Source organism: Ricinus communis, chromosome 10 (genome assembly GCF_019578655.1).
Source record: "Ricinus communis isolate WT05 ecotype wild-type chromosome 10, ASM1957865v1, whole genome shotgun sequence".
Lineage (NCBI taxonomy): Eukaryota > Viridiplantae > Streptophyta > Magnoliopsida > Malpighiales > Euphorbiaceae > Ricinus > Ricinus communis.
The window spans coordinates 16,866,016-16,890,626 of NC_063265.1; the positions used below are offsets into that span (position 1 = coordinate 16,866,016).

The 24,611-nt window shown below is 32.2% G+C and overlaps 3 protein-coding genes and 1 long non-coding RNA gene across 6 annotated transcripts; 3 read left to right on the plus strand and 1 right to left on the minus strand.

The window, feature by feature from the left end:
* Positions 1 to 696: 696 nt before the first annotated feature.
* Positions 697 to 2,105, plus strand: LOC8271118 (protein GL2-INTERACTING REPRESSOR 1). Of its 2 annotated transcripts, none has more exons than XM_002530120.4 (2): positions 697 to 1,244; positions 1,358 to 2,105. In XM_002530120.4, exons 1-2 carry the CDS (start codon positions 1,029 to 1,031, stop codon positions 1,727 to 1,729), a joined length of 588 nt encoding a protein of 195 aa, XP_002530166.1. In that variant the 5' UTR covers positions 697 to 1,028; the 3' UTR covers positions 1,730 to 2,105. The 2 variants fall into 2 exon arrangements, with proteins under 2 accessions (XP_002530166.1, XP_015581463.1); XM_015725977.3 differs by having other exon boundaries at positions 1,106 to 1,244; positions 1,362 to 2,105.
* Positions 2,106 to 4,474: 2,369 nt separating this feature from the next.
* Positions 4,475 to 11,970, minus strand: LOC8271116 (serine/arginine-rich splicing factor 4). Of its 2 annotated transcripts, XR_007214254.1 has the most exons (3): positions 11,650 to 11,969; positions 8,910 to 11,087; positions 4,475 to 4,766 (listed from the first exon to the last, which is right to left on the minus strand). XR_007214254.1 is itself a non-coding variant. In XM_025159295.2 (2 exons), the coding sequence occupies exon 2, from the start codon at positions 11,085 to 11,087 to the stop codon at positions 9,057 to 9,059; it is 2,031 nt and encodes a 676-aa protein (XP_025015063.2). In that variant the 5' UTR covers positions 11,650 to 11,970; the 3' UTR covers positions 8,758 to 9,056. The 2 variants fall into 2 exon arrangements, 1 of the variants encoding a protein (XP_025015063.2); XM_025159295.2 differs by lacking the exon at positions 4,475 to 4,766 and having other exon boundaries at positions 8,758 to 11,087; positions 11,650 to 11,970.
* Positions 11,971 to 14,988: 3,018 nt separating this feature from the next.
* On the plus strand, positions 14,989 to 17,122 carry LOC107262131. Its single transcript, XR_007214352.1, has 3 exons — positions 14,989 to 15,553; positions 15,904 to 16,132; positions 16,979 to 17,122. It is a non-coding gene; the product is annotated as an uncharacterized LOC107262131 (long non-coding RNA).
* Positions 17,123 to 18,294: 1,172 nt separating this feature from the next.
* On the plus strand, positions 18,295 to 21,907 carry LOC8271115 (ubiquitin-conjugating enzyme E2 variant 1C). The gene is made up of 4 exons (XM_002530117.4): positions 18,295 to 18,494; positions 19,901 to 20,040; positions 21,057 to 21,182; positions 21,504 to 21,907. Exons 1-4 carry the CDS (start codon positions 18,458 to 18,460, stop codon positions 21,642 to 21,644), a joined length of 444 nt encoding a protein of 147 aa, XP_002530163.1. The 5' UTR covers positions 18,295 to 18,457; the 3' UTR covers positions 21,645 to 21,907.
* The last annotated feature ends 2,704 nt before the right edge of the window (positions 21,908 to 24,611 follow it).

Sequence of the window (24,611 nt, forward strand, 5' to 3'; positions counted from 1 at the left end):
TTAAAGAAGGGCAAAAAAGATTACACTTAAAAATCTGTGCCAAAACAAAATTAAACTCGATAATTATTTTTTAAAAATTCTATAGGTGACTTGTTTTCTAAAACATGAACAAATTTAATTTCAGTACAATTGGAAATAACACATAGATGTTAACAATAATTCAGTGTTATTTCAATAAATCCTACTCAAAATCACTGATTATGTCTTTTAATTTATCGAATTGTGTTGGCAATTTGTAGATTTTGAACCACAGGATAGCAAATTAACAAAGCTGGTAATGGGGTTTTAATTTTCCTTTTCCACTTGAGACTGTGAGATGTTTATATTTTAAAAGGTATTGCTTTTTTTTTTCTTTTTCGTTTTGGTACAAAATTAAATTGTTGTTGTTTTCTATGTTATTTTGATGTTGTCATTCAATATATATTTGTTTTGAATAAAATAATTGTGGTGCTTCTAGCTTTCAATTCTTATAGTATAGTGCTGCATATTTAAATATGGTTTAGCTGTATAGTTCCTTTTTATTTAGTTGACATTTAATTTCTTGGTGTTTTCTATTAATTTCTTAGGTGGTGCTGCTTTCACTTCACACTCTCTATCTCTTTTTTTATTTTTCTTTTTTCTTTTTTCTTTTGAAACCAATAAATAAATAAAAAGGGAATTATAAAACATAAGCCTTAAAAGCAATTGGGGTTTTTCCTGTGCACTTTGAAACACCGACCCCTCTCCCTCTTTTCCCACTCTAATAGCAATGAATGAAGGCTTTGCTGCAATTTGTAATTGCCAATATTTACTCCAATTTTCCCACTTCTGCAATACTCCTTGGGATTTTTCCAATTCATTAATACATTTCCTGGCCTCAATTACACTCTTCTTCCACCAATACTTCTTCAATTCAATACCAATTCAATTCAATTCTCTCTCTCTCTCTCTCTCTCTCTACACCCTACACCCTCCACCTCTTCCTCCCATAATTAAATTAAGCTTTAAATAAAAACCCATCTCTCTCCTTTCCATTTCCCTTATATATAATGGCCTTGAAGGTTCAAACCCAGCAACACCACCACCACCAGTATCATTTTGTGGGTGCTACAGTTGCTACACATGGTTCAAGCCTAACCACTCTTTGCCAACCCATCTCACTTACTCTTAATCTCTTCCAATACGCTAACCTCTCTTGCTCTTATATTGAATTAGAAGAGCCTTTTCCTCTTCCCTTAGGTTGGCAAAAGTTCCTTAATCTTCAGGTAACATATATGCTTCTGTTTTCCACTTGTATGCATGTGCCTAATATGTTCTTCTGTTATGTTCCAAAATTTGCTGAACATGAGACCTTCATGTCTGGCTCTGCTTTTTTAAGACAGGTGAAATATACTACACAAAGAACACACGAAAGAAGACCATGAGTCGAAGAAATGGAAATGGACCAAAGCTTGACCTGAAGCTGAACCTCTCGCCACCAAGGGCTGATCCCCGAGTGGAGTCGCCAAACCGATCAGCAACAGTGTCACCAACATCACCACCAAGCTCATGCGTGTCATCCGAACTAAACCAAGATGACACCCTTCGATACTCTAATAGCCCTGAGGCTACTTCCATGGTGCTTGTGGGGTGCCCAAGGTGCCTTATGTATGTCATGCTCTCTGAAGATGATCCCAAGTGCCCTAAATGCAAGAGTACTGTGTTGCTGGATTTCCTTCATGAGAACACAGTTCAAACAAGAAACAGTTAAAAAGGACTAGCTAGGCACTCCTTCTGCTGCTATTAGGACTAGTAGACTCTCTATATATCTTCCTCCCTATTCCCCTTTAATCTCAGGTAGTGCCATTTGGGCTCCATATTTTTTTAGCTCAATCTCATGCTAGAGGAAGGTAGAAGTTGGAGCCCAAATAGCACTACGGTTTTCTTTATCTTTTCTTATTTCTACCTTTCTTTTCCTAGTCATAGAACAAAGAATATGGGCTGAATGATATATATATGAACTCAGAAGAAGTGTCTGATTTTTTTTCTGGGTTCAGCTTTCTTCACCCTTTAGCAGAAGAGAATGTAAGCTGATTCGTTGCAGCTGCCCAAATTTTCCTATGAATGTTAGGTATTTTATGGTTTTATCTTTGTTTTCCTTTCTATTTTAATCAATTTTTGTTTTTATTTTCTGAATCACCTTATACCCTATCCGAGCATGCCACATGGAAAATTACTTGGAACTGACGCAATGTCCATGTCAGTTTGAAACAAAGGAACAGTGAATAATCAGTTGATTTACGTAGTACTCATGAGATGGGTAAAATCTGTGACAAGAAGTTGAAATAGATCTTTTGTACTTGAGAGCAGTCTTAGAAGAAGATGGCAGTAGGATGACTCAGGCCCCACTGATTCTTGAATAATCCCATGCCTAGATATATTTGTGGGTTTCTTTTAAAAAATATATAATAATAATAATAATAATAATAATAAGTTTACAGCAATCACTCCATAGTAGGACCAAACCATATGCTAATGTCATTGATTTCACTGTTTAAACCCACAAAAATGATTAAAGAATTAGCCCACTTTCTGGAACTCCATAGATATGTAGAGGCACATTGATAATGGTATCTATGTAATTGCCCCAGTTAGGCACCATAGTCCCACGATAGGGCAACAATTAACAGCCACTGCCTTGCTAGCCAGACATCCATCAACAAGACCAAACACAAAGATCAAAGACAAGATACAAAACAAGATGAAGAATACGTTATCATTTGTCCCAAACCATGTTAATAGAAACATCAAAGCAAGCATAGAGATTAATGGAAAAAGGTGAAAAAGGATTTAATTTTAAGGGGAAAAAGAAAAAGTAAAAAGGGTAATTAAGTAAATGATGTGGGGAGGTTGGGTAGTTCGAGCATTGAAAAAAGAGGAGGGACTATATTAGATTGAAGAGAAAGACCATTAAAAACACATAAATGCAATAGTAATTGAGACAGTTGAGAATAATGAAGGGTATTACGTCAGATGATAAATACAAATTCAATTCCAACCTTCGGCCCTCTAATTGCTCAAGGGTGTGTTTAATATTACTTTTTCAACATCAATTTTTATATTATATCATAATTTAGATTTTGGAAATTATTTTTATAAAAAATAGATAAATGAATATTTTTCCTAATAGCAGATTTGAGAAAATCAATTTATAAAAAATAAAAATATATAAATCTAATTCTTTTACGCTCAACAAACACATCTCAGTTTTTTTTTTTCTTTCTTTTTTTTTTGCTTTCGTTTTCACTACTCTTCTCATCACTCACTAAATGCCACCTTTCTGCTGCCATTCTCTATTGTGGCAAACCCCTTCTCTACTATAATACCTCCTTGTCCATGTTCTCACCATTAAATTCTGCTCCTCTTTTTTCAACTCTCCTTCCTTAACTCGCACATAAAGCTCTCTCTCTTTCTGTCACATATCATTACTGTTGAAATTATACATTGAAAAGCATAGGGAATACCAAAACAAAATAAAATGACCTTATCCCATGTTCCTACTAAATATTTGAGCTGTTTAATAGAAAAAATTGCAAGAAGTTACGTTCAAATCTTCAACTTAAAAGTCCTATAAATGCTCTAGTAAATATACAAATATCAGAAGCAAACAGTAGTCTGTTTAGGTATGCACATGAGAATGATCCAAGGAACAAATATACTCACGTCATCATGCCTACGCGGAGACAAGATACTGGACCACGCTCTAACAATGAAGTGCAAAGGCCACAAGCATTGCCATACAACCTAAAAACTCACCATTTAAAGGGCCTAAAGACAGAAGCTTATTGAGTGTTAGGGTTTTGCAAAAGAATAATTCATGAATTAAAGTGACAGAAACTAGCCAAACCCCTGACGTTATCAAAGTTAGGACCAGAATCTAGTGGCTAGTTTGACTTGCTAAATGTTATATGAATTATTAAATTTCTAGAAACAGTAAGTTGCCTAACAATTCGTAGCATTCGTCTTTTTCTCTTCTAATTTTAGAAAATAAGTTCAGTGCAAATCTATAGAAATAAAAGATATCCCTGTCAAATCTACCAGTGGGAGTCCTCTATTAGCGTGTGGAATTCCTTCTAAATTGATCCATATCCATCCTTATGAGAAATCCAGACCCCCAGAGCAAATCATTATTACAATAGTAATAGCATTTCATGAGCACCTTTATTAATTGTTTGGATGCCTGTTTCACATACATATGCATGGACAAGTCAAAATTTAATCGTCACTTGACAATATAACCCCTAGAACCTTCGGTAGCACAGCCGAGACTGCGATGGCTTCTCTGTCCCCGCGGGGATGGAGTGAGAATTCAAGAGATGGCAAGACGAGTTATTTATCATTACTATAGGTATCTAGAGTAAATGCAGTGATGTAATGCAGTTGAGGCCTCCTAACAAACAGATAGACTTGAACCAATAACACTTTTCACTAGTTTAACTCAAGCTCGTAAAGCATATGGAAGAAAAGTCTATCTAACAATTTCCATTGCACAAGTAATAATGTAACTGCTTAAAGGCATAAACTGGCCTCATATAATCAAGCTAGATTGCTAGTGTTTCTACTTAGTTCTTGAGCCACAAAGCTGGCGTGAAAATTTCTTTTTCAAGTAAAGCCACTGGGCAAAAGATAATACCTTATATAATACCATGATCTGAACAGCAAAAACAAATGCTTAAGACATGAAATCCTCAACTCCTTATGAATTGCAATGGTTGGCCGGAGGACTTGCAGTTGAATATCGGAATGACCTGCAAGTAAAGATAAAAAAGATTTACATTTTGAATGTTTACTGAAAGGCTTATAAGCTATGTATATATATATATATATATATGTAAATTCTTGTATGCATGGAGATCTGCCAACCGACAGCTAAAAACTAATCCTACAATATTCTTAAATTTAGGCAGGGAATTAGAAAGCAGGACAAAAGACCAAGCATCAATTGCTAAATAAGTTGGTTGGTCAGACATGAAGCATGTAATCAGCAGGACGGAAAAGACAGTGAGGAGTCTAAATTTCAATTCAATGTATAAGAGCATTTCCATTCCACATAGTTAAGCAGTATATCATAAAAAAAAAATTTATGTATTTTTGAGATATGGGAGTATATTTGATGCGACTCTCTAAGTCCCATCTCACATTCGAAGTATGCCTATATTTTGACTTATTCTGCATCCAACAAAAGAACAGCAATTGAAACTTTCCAGGAATGCAGTATCTTGGCCTCCCAAATGCATGTTGGGAACTCAGCGCTTTGCAAGCCCCATATGAGTCATGCCAAATACTGCAACCTTCTGCAAGAATGATATGCATTTGAAACTCCATATTTGGAAGTGCAGGCAGAAGATGACAACAAGAGACAATCTCATTCATCATGAAGAACATGTGTTCCCATTCAAAACCTTTCATGCAGCTGGTGAAGCAAAACTAGTAAAACAGCCGCGCACCAAGATAAGTTTTTAAGAGGATGATCCAGCTCCAGAAAAATATTAAAGCACCATATCGCACTCCAAAATTTCCACTCAGAAATATGCAAAATACAATCCAACACCCAAACCAAATATTGCCACAGCATCGACGTTAAGGTGGAACTTCTGTTCGAACCAAGCGAGGCAAACTCTTAGGCACATAATCTACTATCAAATAATCATGGAATAGATTAATCAAGCCGTTATTTTGATTGGTATTTTGTTCTGATCAATAAATCCTTTACTTGGACTCATATTTTGTATCAGCATCAAGTATTCAGCAGTTGAGGTGCAGCATGCAAGAGTTAGAATTGTGCTACCGAACTGTTAATTGGATTGATGAGCCACCGATCTGTTAATTGGTGTTTCTTGTGTTGAATTAAGCAGAGAAATGTTATGTAACGAACTACCATTGAATAATAGCAGAAATATATTTTTCACAACTCTCTATTCTCTTCTCTTCTCATCTAACTCTCTCACTTCTTCTTGATTTTTCTTGTTCTCCATTAAGATTAACTTGCTGTTTCTAGCTTATGATACCATTGGAACAGGAATCATAACATATTTACTCCCCTTTTCAACTGAACTACTTCTCTCAAGACTACAGTGATGTGAACAAAAATTGCATAATCCAAGAATTTATTCATGTCCTTTTTTCTGTACAAAATTGGAACCATATATTCAGACCAATATTTAACTGACAAAACTAAACTTATTGGAAATATTTACTTATAATCATTAAGAAAAAAAGGCACGCATGTCATGAATTCATATCTCTTCCTGGAACCAGCAGAGAACCTGACATGAGTCCAAACAGAAAATCCAAGCTTACACTAACTGACTGAAGAAAAAAAAAAATCATAAAGTTCTCATGCTACCAGAATGAAATGGCAAAAGGAAACACCTAGAAGGAACCCCACAACCCAAACAGAGAAGAAAGTAAATAAATATCAAAATAAAGAGGATCTTATAAATTTTTGAGGAAAGAGAAAAGGAAAAGCACTTCAAAAATAGTTGATAAACTAGGCATCAGTGTCATTAAAAATGATAATGCACATAGCTTTCTTTTCTTTTCCCTTGCTACCTGCAACTTATGAAAATGATGTCATTTTCTTTATATTTAAAAAGCAAATCTGAAAGGAGTGCACTGCTTTGTTAGAGAATCTAACAGGATTACAGGAATTACTAAATTACCATGTAAGAGAAACAAGAGTCCACCTAAAGCTCGGCACTACATTGGAGTAATTCCCTTGATCATGTAAGTAGAACAAATATATGCATTAGCAAAATGAAGTTCTACGAAATATTTTAGTTTTCGCGTACACAGATTATTTTGCTTTATATGATGTATAGATTTACCATTTTAGCAATTTCCTTATCTAGAAAAAATGAATAGTATTTAGGCCTATAGATATCTATGCAACCTAGACATTTCCTTAATTTTTCTTAAAAAAAATAATGGAATTACAGTGCTTTTATTAATTTGGAAGGCCTGAGTATCCAGTAAATCTCTAATCTCTTTATTTTTATTTTTTCATCCATAAAATTGCTGCAAACCTTCTACCGCATGAGTAAGCATCATATTTCACAGCTTCAAGAAACCATCAATCCCACCTTTTCTCATTCTAACCAACTCTAAATCATCTGAGCCATAAAAACAATTGTTGCTTGAGATCTGACCTTTGTCCATACTCCTTCACAGCTTAACAAAACAATCTTATTCATCTCATTAAGGTCCTTGAGTGTACCTTGATCCTATAAAATATAATTACACTAAAGAGATCCTAATTTAACACCAGTGAACATATTTAATTTCAGAAAAACTTATAATTTAATTTCCATGTCCTAAATATATACTCAATTTCCTGCAAATGCAAACCTAGCAAGCATCAGAACTTCGTTTCCTGGCTTCCCAAGGCAGAAGACTACATATCTGTTAATACATCAATAACATGTCAAGCTAAACAAAACCACCTTGTTATTGTCAAGATCATTTGCTATATAATCCTAATCATTTTCCACCTGATTGTCATGATTGTCTTACCATTCTGTTCAATGGTTTAGTGGAGTGCAATTGCATATTCAAAAACTCTGACAGCAAAATAATCGGGTACAAGCATATAAATAATAACATTTGGGGTGGGTCATCTTCTTCGAGACATCAGCCTAAGCTCAACTCAAACAGAGGACAAGTGATATTTTCAAGAGTTAGATAAATTGCTTTTGAAACGCCAAAAGGCCTCCAACCCTGACAAGGGCCCGGGCTGAACATTTCAGATTGCAGATCATATCACAACTCTAATCAAATGGCAGCATCAACCAGGATGATGATAAAGCTGGCACTGATCATGAGAACTAATGATGAGAAATAAAAATAATCACTCTTGAAAGAAACGAAATTATCTAATGACATTGCCTATATAATTCTGAATGCATTTCAACTAGGACTAAGAAACCTTTACACTGGATGCAAGAAGCCTCTTCATCAAGTGGCTAGGTTTTCATTAAGTCACATGTCAATAAAACAGTGTTAGCTGACAAAAATGGAACATAAGGGCAGTTTAAAGCAAAGGTTGGGTTTAGACTTGTATTAAGTCAGTGAACCAGAAGCAGGTGCCTTTGGACAATTCCAATGAACTAATAAAGTATGACCCTCCCCTGCGAATAAAGCATCCCTCATATTGTTACTTCAGATTGTTTATATTGAAAAGAACACACAATTATTATACAATTTATAAGCTGAATGACAAAAGCTCTAGGATTCAGCTAAAAACATTTGCTATTTAAGCTTCTTTTCACTTGTCCGAAAAAATCAAAGTAACTAATAGAATTTCAAAAAGTAACTTGAAAGCACAGAGCTCTCTAAATAAGAAATTCCTATAAAATTACTAAAATATTTACTTCCTAAATATCAATATCCTAAACAGTACTCCTAGAAAATAACAATACACAAAAAATTGGAATCACATAATTAATCATAGATCAAAATAAATCCTAAATTTATTTATCCTAGTTTGCATCATTCCAATACTTGCCACAATATGAAACTGTCTAGAAAGAACAACCAAGAAGAAAATAAAGGTATAACTTCTTTAGAGATAATGTTAAATACCAAACACATTGATATGATTACTTAAAGCAAACAGGTATTGGACAGAAAGACTAAAAATTTATCAAACTTTAAGTTAAAAAGGCTCGACAAGTATTAATATTCGGCTTAGAATGAAAATGATTATAGCAGTGAAAAGAATATCAAACGAAGCCTCAAAAATCAGGGAAAAGAAACTCCTTATAACTTCTTCAATTCAAAACATGTACAATTGTTGAATATCCTAGCTCTGAACCAATCTTTGAGATACAATAATATAGATTCGAAAGTTCAATAAAATACTGTAGTCATGTAAAACATATTCTGCATGTTACCTGTTCAGATTCTCCTGATAATTATCCATTATAAATTGCTTGTGAACTCCAAAAAACAGTACAACTTGAAGTATGGAAACTCCAAACTTGCAGAGGTTCTAAGAGGACAAGCATAACATGCCAAAAACAAAATCTTTCACGGGTTTCTCAGTTCTCTTGGGTCAATTCTTCCCATCCGCTACTACTTCTGATATATTTGTCAACTACACCAAATTCCCTATTCTGATCAAGTCGCCTCGCATAGTTTTCAACAGAGATAGGACCCTTCTTCAACCTCCTGTAGTAGATAATCTCCCAAGGCCACAAGCGAGCAGAACCAAAGTATGCATCAGCAGGTAAATGCCTTTGATTTTCATTCTGAAGATCATGCCCATAATAATGTTTTATAACCAAGTGCAGCTCCTCTGAGGAAATACTTAATGAATGGCCAGAGCGCAAACTGATGGAAGGATCTGAATCTGGATTCTTCATTTGAACAGGTGCAAGCTCTGTCGTCAATTTATCTGAATCTTGACAGTTCATCTCTACAAGACTTTTTGGAGACCCCCCATTGTCAACTGTTCCTTTCTCTACTGCCACTGTGCTTATATTCGATACTTCATACAATGAGCAGGATGCCATTTGGTGGTCTTCGGTATCCTTCTCTAGAGGCTGGCCTTTCTCCATTTCAATTTCTGCTTGGGGAGGAGTCACCCCAATTTCACTGTTCACTGCCACAATTCTTTTTTCAACTTTTGCCTCCTCCAAGCCATTATCACCTTCTACAGGTTGTTCTTTTTCAGTCAAGATCTCCTTGGATTCTGGAGTAGTAACATTATCTGAAGATCCTTTCAGATTCAACTGTGCCTTGTTTGAAGAAGAAGGTAAGGGTTGACCAAGTGAGACAGACAAGGAGGTATGGGAGCTTGTTCTTGCCATAGACTTGCAGCTCTTGGATTGAGTATAATGTGATCTTGAGGTAGACCTTGATTTGGACGACAACAATCGTGCTCTAGATCTAGAGTGGGAACAAGACCTTTTCACATGCTCCAAGGACTGAGATGATGAGTGAGATCTGGAATGGAGGGAAGACGAAAATGACCTCCTTGTTTTCTTTGTGTCATGTCCTTTTGGAGATTCAATTTCCTTCCTACTTCGCTTGTTTCCTCCGTCGTGCGTTTTCAAGGACTTATCAGTTTCATTGCCAACAGGGGAGCTTCCATTCCATATAGATTTTTGATCCTTTCCTAAGCTAGATGATTTTGTATCATTCTTGAGTAATCTTTTTGGCATTGAATCCCTACTTGACCTTTCCTGTGACCTAGATCCAAATCTTCTTCGTTCACTTCCACCACTACCTCTTCTATCATCATGCCTAGGATCAGACCTAGTGGAATTTCTTAGTGAAGAACTCTCTTGGGGACAATTGCGCATCTTATGACCTGAACCTCCACATTGGTAGCAAGTTGCTTGGAAATTTGCATCGCGAGAACACTTCAAATTGACTTCATTACTGTTATCTCTACCTATATCCTTTTGAGGTCTTCGTAGAGCAGGGGAGCCACCACGATAGGCCAATTGATGGACTCCACTATCATATTTTCTCTCGTAATCTGGGCAAGGTTCATATCTCTCAAATACTACATCATTTTTAAGACCATTTTCATTCAGTTGGTAATGTAGTTGCTCACCCCATCTATCATTTTCCACTCGATCAGATTCAAACCTACCACCTTCACCCAAAAACTCTTCCCTATAGCCAGAATGCTCATCCCCAAAGTTATCTTTGGCACGATTCTTATCGTACATCACCTCTTTATCACGCATGTTAGTGGAAGCACTCCTTTTGCTAAAACCATCTGATTGCTTAACACTCGTTCTATAATCCAGAACATTTGATCCCAACTTTCCTTTAACAGAATCCCTGCTGTGCTGTGGTTCATAGGATCTACCACCAGCCCTTGCTAATCTGTTGAACTGTCTAGGCTGTTTATTTGACCACGAAAGATTTAATGCCTCACCACAAATGTGCTTTTTTTCTAATGCTCTTAGAGCTTTCTCTGCATTTGGAGGGAACTCATACACCACGAATCCATATCCATCCTTTAGCCGTACATCGCATTGTCCAAACCTTTGGAAAACACGCTCAAGTTCATCTCTACGAATGCGTGATGATAGATTACCAATATACAGGGACATCTGCAGCCAAATTCAAATTCTCTACATAATTATAAACTCTCTAAAGAAAGAAAATTCAATTATATTACTCGCAAGAATTCAATCAAATCAACTTAATTTCCGAAAAACCATGTTGCTTGTGGATTGGAAAACACACACACACACACAAAAAATAAACAAAAAATGTCTATGCACCTGTGCCAAAAAGGCAAATTAGTCAAAAATTATTTAGATAGGTTTTAAGACGTTTAAATAATCATCTACTTCCTTCATACTCAATAATAACACAACTACATTATTTTAATCCGTTTAAACACAAAATAGTTATAGAACCAGTTTACATTACCTAGACTTTATGTCCAGCTTTTCTTTTCTTTTTACTTTTTTTTTTTTTTTTTTGAAAGCTAAAACGCCAAATTTGAGAAACAAATTGAAATTTTTAAAGACAATAAACTAAAACAACCCGAGAGTCGAAAAGCGAAAAACATCAGAAAGATACAGAGGAATTTCGTCAAACACTTGCTACGCATTGAAAAAATCACATGGAGAAAGAGACACACATAAAGACAGGGACACACAAAACCTGAAATGAATAGCAGGAGATTGCTTTAGCTTCAATCTTCTATGTCTCTCGTTCGTGACTCGTACGTCGAATCGCGTTATAGCCTGCGGTCTCAATTAGCAGCTTCTTCTTGGTGTTTGGTTGTGTTGTTTTTCTTTATTTAACTTCACATGACGCTCTGTTTTCCCTTTAACTTTTTTTATTTTTTTTATATTAGATTCTTCTCTAATTGCTTGGAACGTGGCAATTATCTGCTGGCCCTGATCTCTCCCGTTTATTGTTGGAGCCATCCGATAAGAAATTATATGCCCAAGTCAATGATAGATTTTTAGCCTTAAAAGAAAAGAAAAGAAAACATCATTTTCATTTTGTGATCATTTTTTTATGTTTTCTTCAAATGAACCAAAAAAAAAAAGAAAAAAAAAACTCTATGAGGTAATTATTCATTATAAAAATAAAAATTACATTGTTGAATTTTCAATTTGTAAAAATCCAATTTTTTCATTCCATTCAATTATTATAATCATATTATAATTATATAATTATATTTAAAAACAGAGTCTTAGTATTAAACAAATTCTAACATTGACGTTTAGTTATAAGTTTAGGCTCATCATAACAGCAACTTCTTCACAACCTACTTAATAAAATAAAAATTATTTAGCTTTAAAATTATGTTATTAAAAACAAATAATACAATAATAATAAATTATTAAGACACTAATGATTAAAGTGCAAATAATTGTATGTACATGGACTGAAAATTTCAACAACGTAATACCTATTATTATAACGAACTGTAGCTACATATTTTTTTAATTTAAAAATATGTATTAAAAATTTATCAAAATAAAAATTTATATTTTTCCTAATGATTTACCTAACTGTTTTTATTATTTTAATCATAAATATTTTTTAATTTGGAAAATATAATAAATACAAACATTATATATCATTATGTATATATACTAAAATTATACTTTTATATTAAAATTATTGACATATTATAATTTTATTTACTAAGCATTATGTGCTGTGGCTATTAATAAGCCACTAATATTACTAGATATGTTAACTTTACAATAGCAAAGACTAAGGGTATACTAGAACAAACATGAGGACTTTCAGTAATCTAAAGAAGAAAAATAACGGACGACCTTAAATAGTAGAAAATAATGTATTTTATTAAGAAAAAAAAAAAAGAGAAAAGCCTACACGTATGCTAAAACAAAAAAAAAATGATAATAATAATAATAGTAGTAGTAGTATTAATTTTCTAATTGATTTATGTTAGTCTCGTATTTATCTAATATTAATCCTAATCCTAATCCTGATCTATTTATATATATTCATTTTTAGAATTTAAAATTTTCTTGATGTGTTTAATTTTTGATACGTGAAATTTTTATTTTGACATGTATATTATTTTTGACACATAGAATTTTATTTCAGAATTAATTAATGTATTGATTAATAAGTTATATTTCTAATTAAATACTGACTCTAATTTTAAAAAATAACATATTTATTATATTTTAATATTATATTAACTAATAAATAATTTTCTAATCGGGATAATGATGCTAATTCTATCCTAAGAATCGTATATTAATTATATTTTAATATATATTAACTAATAAATTGATTTTTTTTAATTGGATAATAATTCTAATTTTAGAAAATAATATTTTAAATAATATTTTAATATTATATTTAGTATTAAATTAATTATTTAATTATATAATAAAATTTTAATCCTAAAAATAGTAATATCAATTATAGTATTAAATTATATAATACTAAAATTAATTAATAAGCATTTTTAAAATAGTTTTTATATTATTATAATAATAAAATTTAAAAATTTAAAAAAATTAAGGACATTCAAAAATAATTAGTTTACTATTATTTTTAATATATTATAAATTAATATATTAAATATTAAAAAATTTATTAAATTATATCTATAAATTTAATTTTATAATCAAAAAATAATCATGGTTGTACAATATATAGATAAATGATTAGTTTAAATATAATGTAATAATATATAAATTATTTAATATTAAATTTTCAATTAAAATACATAATACATATTTTTTATCGTGGTTGAAATCATCATTTTAAGGACTATCTATTTATTTCTTTCGTCATCTTTTACTTTTTAATTTATAATTTACATCAATAAAATCATTTTTAAAAATAAATAGTAGTTTTTTTATTATGTTAATAATAATGATTCTAATATGAATATTTTTATAAATAATTATATAAAAATATATTAAATATATGTTCTTTGTGAGATTAGTAATTTATATTCAAGTATAATTTATGATTTACAAATAGTTAGGGATGACACTTCTGTATTTCTATTGTAATCAATTTCACATTTTAACTTTTTTTTTATAACTAATTTCAGCTCTGAAAACTATTTTTAGTGTTTGATCTCATTTATTTATTATCAATGTAGAAAAGAGTGTGTTACTAAACACTCAGAAGCGTGTGAAAGCATTATAATTTGTTGATATAATAGAAGACTCTCTCACTTCCTTGTAATGAAGAATAGTGACTTAATTTCAAACAAGAAAATAAGGAATTGAAGGTTTTTTATTGTGATTTGTAATGTAATTTAGGGATTTCGATTGTGTGATTTAGAAATTTATATTTTTCTAACCGTTATTATTTAATATTTATTAATACATATTTATCATTCATCTCAATTGACCAGCTCATTAAAATATGTCTACGGTATAATAGTTTATTCATCACGGCAGTGAAAATCAATTATAAATAAAAATTGAAATGTAAAATTCAGTAAAATAGAAATCCAGAAGTGTTAGATGTCAAATATAGAAAATACAAAGGTAAAATAAAATATTAAGCTGTACTACCCGTAAACTTTTAATACTTTAATTTCTTTACTTGTTGGACAACATTTTAGTAAATGAATATTTTGATGCTTAATTTAGCATTTAATAAAATACTTTCAAATAATAATTGATTATTATAAGTAATATTTAATTTGGTAATGTCATAAATAATTTCACTATATAGATTTTCAGTAAAATTAAGGTATAGTTTTGTGATCTTAATTAAATGAATCTAGCTTTATTTAAATTAATTTTAATACGTGTGTGTTATTAAAAAAAATTAAAAAAAGATTTAAATTATGTAGGATAATGTCTATTAGCATTGAGAACGTTTTAATAAGCTTAAATAAAAAAAAAATTATACTAATCTAATTTGCTATACTTAAGTACTAATATGTGTGTATATTTATATGTATATGTGTGTGTTAAGACAAATAGGATAAATGTTACAAAGATACTATAGCATGATAGTTTTATTTGAGGGGATTTATGAGCAATTTTTCTAGAAGTGCAAATTAACTTTTGGTCCTTAGCAAGAGACCTAAAATTTTCCTTCTTCCATTTTTCTCATCATCGACGCCACCTCCCTCTCCCCCTGCACTTTCTATTTCCGGTCACTGCCTTTGCCGCCCCTCTGTCCCTCGCCTATGGGGAGCTACCCTCGACGTTGCTAGCCCATTGCCGTTGTTTGTGCCGCCTTCTACAGTCGAGGGAGAGCTACTCGAGAGGAGGAAGCTTCATTCCTCGCTGTCACCACTAAAATAACCACATGACGTTGTCTTTCCCTTATTTGACACTGGATTTGAGTTCCTCACCCTCCAAACCTATAAGCAGGTCCTCCTTGCCATTGATCAATCATTTTCTAGCTCCTCTAAGCCTCATCGGAATCGAAGCTTTTCGACCTCGATCCGTGGCTTCCGGTGAGTTTCAGGCCAAGACATCTACATTTCTTAACTCATCACAGGTCAAGCTTCATATAGGCATCTCCGGATTCAAAATCCAACACTGTTGGCAGTACCGGCTTTCGGACTTTGGTGTTTAACGAACGTGCAAAAGTTCAGATTTTTGGCTCAGTATAATTTATTTTGAATTATTTAGAGATCTTAGAAGATATTTGGTGTATTAATATTAGTTATTAATAATTAATTAAATTATTTAATTAATTAGTGCTTGGTTACCTAAATACTATAGATTAAATATAGTGGTAATTATTAATTTGGTTTGTAAATTGAGGTTGTGAGTAATTAACTTATTTATGAGTCGAATCGTGAAATAATATTTATTGCCAGACTGATAATTAATATATTGTGAACTGTGTGGTGTTGCGAAGTCTGAAAAAATAATGTAATTTTGATGGCCCAACTCCTGTTAAATAATTATATAATATTTGAAGTGTTTTTTGCAGGTTATGGACCTATTATACGAGGGTAAATGTTTATATTTTATGGGAGGTTCAGCCAAATTTTTGTTCGAATTTCCGAGTCGGAATTTCTTTAGGCGGTCTAATATAGGAGACTAGGCCTAGAAAAAATTATGAATATTTTATTAATTCAATTATTTTCGAGAACAGATAATCCGTCAGTCTAGCTAGCTTCACCCAAGGCGTAGGAGCAGACAACGGAACACGCAAAATTGTGAGTTAAAGTCATATATTCTCTGCATATGTGCCATGCCAAATTTTTATGTAGCATATTTTATTAATAATTATTACGTACATTATTAATATTATCATCATATTAATATATTTTGTTATTGTGGTTATTGCTTGAAAATTTTTATTATTTATTATTTTATATTTAAAAAAATTATTTATATATTTAAATTATTTATTTATTATTTATTTAAATAATAAATTTATAGATTTAATTATTTATACTTAATTTATCTAATTAATAACGTTTATGTCATTTTTCATATTATTACTGTTATGACTGCATATTGATTCATGATGAGACGTAAGTAGAACATGTCACCTAATAGTTGTATTAGGACCGCATGCGCACCGACATTGATAAGAGAGACATGTAGTAAGGGAATACTTTTGCGACATGTCTTGGTTGAGTATAACTCTCTGGACTGAAAATTTGATTGCTGGAAGAAAGATTTTTGGTCGAGCGTTGCTCTCTGGGCGCCGACTATATCAGAAATCAAGTGATTAGACTGAATTTAATGACTCTGATTGAGCTTCGCTCTCTGGGCGTCAGTCCTATTGAAATAAAAGAGCTAAAAGACTGCTAGTATTAGGGTTAAGGTTCTGCTAAAGTGCCTGTCCTGTATGAGTTAAAAATCATATATTTTTAAATTATATTATGCCACACACTTATTATTTTGTGATATTTTATATTATTTAATTGTCCATTTTATATATATATATATATATATATATATATATATATATATATATATATATATATGGTTGCTCTACTTCGGATATATGATTTTAATTCATTTCGGTAGCGATCTCAATTTTAATTTTGCAGATGACAACTAGGTTTTTACCGACTTTCTCTTGACAACCCGATTTCTTTCCTCTTCGAGCCTATTGTAATTAACTATTTTCTTTTACATTTCAAATTATTTGAAATTCTAGATTCTCCACAGTAAACCTGAAATTTTATATTTTATTTTAATCTGTTAAAAACTATAGAAAAATTATTAAGTGACCATACCAATAGATTAATTTAATTATGTTATATTTATGTGAATAAATTATTGGTTTGACCGAGGTGTATGCATATATGCGTGGGTTGTCTAAGTTATTAATAATTACACTTGATATGAATTTTGATGGCCTTAAATCTATCTATTTTTTAGCATCCATCACGACCCATAAAACGAGTAGTGACATAAACCTTTTAAAACAAATACAATTTAATATCCCCATATGTGGCTAAATTCTTCGGCTTGAAAAACTCTGGCATCACCGTCAAGAAGGGATCCTGTTCAGTTTCTACTAACTACGACAATGCCAGCTTTAAGTGAAACTCTTCTACAAAGCTGCATCTGAACTGAACTCAATGGAGTTGGTTTCTGGTCATTGGTTAGTCTCGCAAAAAGAGGCACAAACTGAATCATTTCTTGAGAGAAATTTCCTCTGCAAATAGTAATTTGAATTCCCTATTGCCATCTCCCTAATTAAGAAAGCAAAAGCAAAACATTATGCACAAAACAAACCCAACAAAAGCCCAAAAGGTTTAAAATTGTAGAGGACCATAGCATCCGAACAACAACAAAAGGTCCATACAAAAAGGAGAAGTCCGTTAGTGGCAACCATACAAAACCTAACCAAAATACTAGTCCACTTTATTCCCTCAGAAAAAAGAAAAGAGGAAAAATATCCCACCCCATGCCCTCCTATCATTCATTCACCCACCTCCATTTCCCTTTTCTTATGTTCTTTTTTATTATTAAATGTAATCATAATTTGCCCTCAACTTGTTACGTTAATATTTTTAACTCATTATTCTTATTAATTTATAAAAAATAATAAAAAATATAATTATTCTATTATCACATGTCATAAGAAAATAGTAATAAGATGAGTATTACGATAAACTACTTTATATGTTGTTACGTTCAATTAAAGACATTTTTATTTTTTTAATCTTAATCTAAGGATAAAATTAATAAAAAAAATAAAAGTAAGGCTATATTGTTATAATTAAAGAGGAACTTGAAATAATATCGAATATTAAGATCCGAGTAGCGCAGTATGACAAATTTTAAGAGGCAAACGGTAATTACCCAGAAACCCTTAAGAAAAACAATTTTATTATTATTATTATTATTTTCAGTTTCTTTTTAATCTTTCTATTGCCCTCAACTTTTCGCCTTTTCTTCGGTTTTAGCTTTGCCTTCTTCGCCTTCCTTTTTGTTTCGTAGATTCTTCACCTCTGACCTCTCTCTCTATTTCAGTTCAATCAGATCTCAAACAAAACACCTACAAACAAAATCAACCCATGACGCTTGGCGGCTCAGGAGGATCTAGTGTCGTGGGTGAGTCCTGTGTTTTTCTCAGTTTGTCTCTGATCTTGTGGTTTTTGTCCCTTCTCTGACAAAATCTGCTTATGGGTTTGATTTGTTTCTTCTATTTTTTTCTAAAATTTTGATTCTTTTTCCCGATGTGGGTTTGCTTTCCTTTTTGATTTGGGATTGTGGGTTTCTGTTTTAGTTCAAGAGTTTTTTATGGCTTCCGTGGCGTAGCTCTTTGGGTCATTATTATCATAATTCTCGGGAAAAAAATTCTGATGTCCGTGTTTGATTTTTGAAAATTAACTATATATGCTATTTTATTTTTATTCCTGTTGCTTTATTTGATGGAGGATTCTAATGAATCTGCTCTAAGATAATAGTGATGGCAACTCTAAATACTTGGTTAACTAATTGTTGGTTGTTAGGAGATGACCTGACATTTTCTTATTTGATGAAAGGTACTGAGTCCTTGTTATACAATGGTGTTATAAATTGATGGCTCCTTTTTTCGTTGAAAGATGTTTTTATTATCAGTTGACGTTGATTTGAAATAACGAAAAGCTGACTAGTAATCCCTGTCCATATATATATAAGTAGAAGAAATTGAAATTTGCAAAAATATTATGGATATGCAGCTTTTAAAGATATGATTGTTTCAACTTATCAATCGCCCAACCCATGTTTCTATCTTTGATAGATGATGCCCAAGGGGAACGAATTGGTATTTGGGTTTGTTTATGTTTTGTTCCTTAGAAATTCTTCTTTATCCAGGCAAGCAGGTGTGGACACTGCTTCTGTGCTTTTATGTACCAGGCTTGAAACATCTCACTCCGAATTATAGTCTAATGGGATGTGATTATTGATGATGTTGACTGATATCAATGCCTAATGGGATGTGTCCATGCATGTTTATCATAGATGCCATCATTTAAAGTAAATGCCTATGTTTCTATTCAGGGTGACTTTATATGGCCAGATTTTGACTAGGTCAGTACTGAGTAATGTGCAGGTGACATTGACATTGCCATATTGTACTTCTTATAGAGATTAACAATATTTTCATATATAAGAAGTTGAATAAATGATGTCTTTCTACAAAGAAGTGTAGTATATCGAGCGGCTGTATCTCATGGAGATAGGGAATGTCATGACATGCAATTGTTAAAACTACTACTATGTGTTAGTTGGGTTGGGCGATAGGGCGTGGTTAATCCTAAACCATAGGATGCTTTACTTGTTGCGGATTGAGAAGTTTTTTGTGGCCTTTTATTTCCCTTAACAAAGGGAATACACGTTCTCTTTCAGAAGGATTGTAATGATTAAACCAATTGAGTATGATTTATTTTTCCATAGAAGTCCATTTTGGCACTTCCTTTTTTTTTTTATATTTTATAGTTATGTGTTATTCTGACTGTTTAATTTCTGGGCAGTCCCTCGAAACTTCAGATTGCTGGAGGAGCTTGAACGCGGTGAAAAAGGTATTGGAGATGGTACTGTAAGCTATGGAATGGATGATGGAGATGACATCTACATGCGCTCCTGGACTGGCACTGTCATTGGTCCTCACAATGTAATTGTTTCTTTTGGGTGCAATGATTACTATTAGACCGCTCCATATGTTCAATTTTTCTACTCGTCATGTACATATACATACAACAATCTATTGGGTAATGATTCTTTGAGTATTTGCATCTGTCTTATTACCAAAGACAGAACAAAATGTACTGCAGTTGGATTGCGGTTGTGCATTAGCTTTACTGACCTTAAGGTTCTAAATTTTAGATGCTGTCACAATCACTAATTTAGGTCCTCAACCAGTATATTCTATGTGCCTTGTTTCGTTCAACTTCTTCCCTCTTTTTCAGTTTTCAGAATGTGTATTGGCCTTCAGGTTTCAGGCTGTAGTATTTCTTTTTGTCTTTCGTCATACGTTTTCCTCGTGCATTTTCTTAGTTCGTTATGATTAGTGTTAGAGATGTCCTGTAGTTCCTTTTTGGACATTTATCATGTTTTTGTTTTGGACTGTATGTCAAAGATTTCAGTGATAACAGTAATAAGTACACTTCAGCATTATGGAACTCGTTTACTGAAGATCAAATGGTGATAACTTGGATTGTTAATCTTTACTGAGTAGGTTGGGTAAATATTAGTTGCTCTTTCTGACTCATGCAAGGCAGCAGGATTTTATGGCTAAGCTGTCATTCTGCTTTATTCCTTGGTAAATCACAGACTTAAAGGGTGGATTTTAAGCCAGTAGTTGTCAATGCAGTGTGCTAATCAGCTAGCATCATGCATGGGCACTTCTTGAACTGGCTTAAAAATTCTCTAACTACTAGTTTTGGAGAATCACTCAAATGAAAACAAGGGGAGTAGGATATTCAAGATTAACTCTAATCTCCTATGTCCAAGGTGTAAGCATATACATATTGTTCTTTAATTAAATTGAAGACAAAGCCTCTTCTTCTGGTGTAGACTTTGTGTAAATTCTACTGCATAATGTAAAGTATTATTGTTTTTATGTTTTGCTTGGGCCTCCCAACAATGAAAGGCTGTCAAGTTAATAACTGTTCCTCTCTCCTATGTCAGACTGTACATGAAGGTCGAATTTATCAGTTGAAGCTGTTCTGTGATAAAGATTACCCAGAGAAGCCACCAAGTGTTCGATTTCATTCACGGATCAATATGACTTGTGTTAACCATGAAACTGGAGTGGTATGTTTAATGTTGAAATATTTTATTTTTGGCTTTTTGTTGTCTGTTCAGTACTTGCTCATGTTTTATTTCAAAATATTTTCTGCCTCATTGTATTAATTTATGCAAAAAGATTTGTATACTTTCATTATGTTTCTATGGTTCTTTTTGTTTGGTGGGGCAGAGATTAAGAATTTTTAGTTATATCAACCATCTGAGGATTGATTTATGATGGGATTGATTTAGTCCATTTGGCTGCTTGTTTGATGCGTGAACTGGAATGTAACTGAATGAGAACTTGAGAATGTTTGTTTGCTGCTTGTCAACATCCATTTGTTGCAGGTGGAACCAAAGAAGTTTGGGCTTCTTGCAAATTGGCAGCGGGAGTATACTATGGAGGATATTCTGACGCAGCTGAAGAAGGAGATGGCTGCCCCACACAACCGGAAGCTAGTCCAACCTCCTGAGGGTACCTACTTCTAGCTTTCAAGGACGTATAGGAATATATCATATTGCTTTTGCAATATGCATTATATAGTTTGTAATCCTGTGTTGATCTGGTGAAGTTTGGAACATACAGGGGAATGCCCTAAAAAGGAGTCTCCAGTCACCCCTCCATGGCTTCATTGTCATTTTGTTGCCTTTTTTTATTCAAACTCTGTTTAAGGAATGCTGTTTGATTAATGGGATTTATCTGTGTGTCAAATATTTAAATACCCCTTAAGTAGTATTTAAGTTATGTCAAACTTGTCCTGCAATGCAGCCTTTTTTTTTTTTTTTTCGCCATATGCCAATGGTCAGCGGGGAAGCAGGAGTGGTATATGTCTCTCCCCTCATTGTTTTCTGTGTAATTTTGTTCTCAGTCAGTTCCAACGATGAAAAAGTGGTTAGTTCTTTTATGATATCTCTGCAGGCGCTCCTCTTTTTTGCAGACATAAATTCATAATCAGTGGTGAAGATGAAGGTGATGTTTCTTCACATGTTTCTTAGTGAGGCTGGTAGATAGTCAAAAAGAATGTAAATTTGGCACCCTCGCTAAAATGCAGGACTTCCTATATCATCTCTTGTTTCCTTCCCTTTCCTTTTCCTTTCTTTTTTTCTTGAAAAGAAAAGGAATGGTTTCAAGAGCAGGGATGCATTTTCTATAAACCATAAATAATCCAAATGCTTGTTATTTACATAGGAACAGCTTACTTTTTAAAAGATAAGTCATTATAGAATCTGTTTTATCTTTTGCTATTCCTCAGGCTAAAGAAAAGAACCAAAAATGTAAGCGATGTGCCTAAAACAATGCAAGTCAGAGTTGTAAAGTGGAAGGCTCATCGGTGGGGGAGGTCGCCTAGACTTTTTGCCTCTTATCCGTTGCTTCTCAACTGGTTTTCTTTATTATATTCTATGCTTCCAACCAAACCAAACCAAATGCATGCACTGAATCTTTAAAACTTAAAAGCCAATGGCCGTTTGCCGGCTTTGAAAGTGCATACACAGTGTTGTTATTTAAAACTACGTTACATAATTTTTTAGAGTATGTTTAGTTGGATTACAAAAGGTTAATAGCTAAAGGTTTAATATTTATTTTTTCCCTCTGGCCATTAAAATCTTTAAAAATATTAATATTTAACAAGTAATGCGAATGTTAATATTTTTATTTTAGGGTAATGTATTTTTGTTAGGGTCATTTTAGTACTTTGTAAATATGATTGTTAGCAAATAGCTGCCAAATTGTATATTATTGTGAAGAGATTTTGCCTGGTATGCAATAACCACTATTTTTTCAACTGTCACATTTTGCTAATGGTATAAATTTAATCGTTATTTACTAATGATTATATTTTCAGCGTACCTAAATAATAAAAAGTAACATATATATCCTAAAATGAAAATATATTAAATTACAAAGTAATTTATTGGAATTTTTGTGATTTTAAAAAGATATATATTTGTATTGAGCTAAATTACCCTCGCAATTTTTAGATTTTGAAGATAGTTAGATTTTGAAGCTCGTTTTATTAAAGTCCGTAATTTTTAATTTGTAACACTAAAGGCTCTAAACTTTAACTTTTGTATCATTAAATTTCTACCATTAATGTTTTTAAACATTGTAATAAAAAAATGACATGGCATCACTCTTATTAAAAAAATTAAAATAAGCAATCCACATCATTTAAAAAATTCTCTCTCCTTATAAATATAAAACTAAAAATAAAAAGCAAACATTTTTCTTTTCAAAATATTAAAAATCAACCATGAATAACTCAACAATCAAAAAGCAATATAAACATGTGCCCATCTATTTAAAAGAACTGGATTTGTATAAACATCATATATGAAGTTCTAATAAAAAAAGGTAAATTTACTTTAAAAAAAAAAAACTAATTAAAAAGAAAAAGAATTGAAAGGTAAAATTCTCTCTCACTCTTTTAGAAATCCTGCTGCAACATCTTTTAAGAATTGGATCGAGACATTACTTGATTTCTCACGAAATCAGATTGAAGATGAGAGAGAAGAACATGTGTTTATTGGGTTAGAGAAATGGATATGGACCAGATAAATAGTGAGATGGTACGATGGTGATGCGACATTATGCGATGGTGGTGCGATGACGGTGGCTCAACGTTTTAAAAGAGAAATGCGAATCAGAATTGAGATTTTCTGAACAAAAGCATACGTGTGCCATTAATTTACATGGAAGCAACGATATATAAATTGTCTGAGAGGAAGAGTTATCGAATTTTTGGGATCAATGGATTGCGAATCTTGATTTTATTTGGTTATACTGATTTGTAGCTTTAAATTTATTTTATTTTTTTTAAATGGATTTCATTTATTTTTAAAATTCAATCTTGAACAGAAAGAAAGAAGGGAAAGGTAAAGTAAAAGAGAGATAAAAAAAAGTGAAACACTTTTGTTTTAATGACATGGACTTTGAAGACACCGTCAATTTTCTGTTAATATGTTCATTGGAAGTTGATACGGTGAAGTTTAATATTATAACTATTAACTACAATATACTTGAGCACAAAATATTCATGTTTACTGCCAGCTAAGAAAAGACCACTTCTTTCCTCGTAATGTCAAATTTATTGCATTTTGAGCCATTACTTCAAAAAATGAAGAAAAAAAAATGCTTATTTTTATTTTTATGGGCTAATCTTATGGGTTCAATTTTTTAATTTAATATATAACAACATAAATTCCAAGGTGAAAGAACTAACAATAAAATTAAAATAATTCCACTTAGATCCCATTATGTGATTCAAGTCGCAACCATTTAAAATAATAATATAGAAACTTTGAAGATCTTGATTTGTTAGTTAGAAATACTATGAATAATTCTCATTAATTATTTGTTTCCTTAGCTAGAAATACAAAGATGACTTTTAAACTAAACTCATCTAACTGCAAATAAATCGATGTCATTTAAACTTATTCATCCCATTTTATATTAAA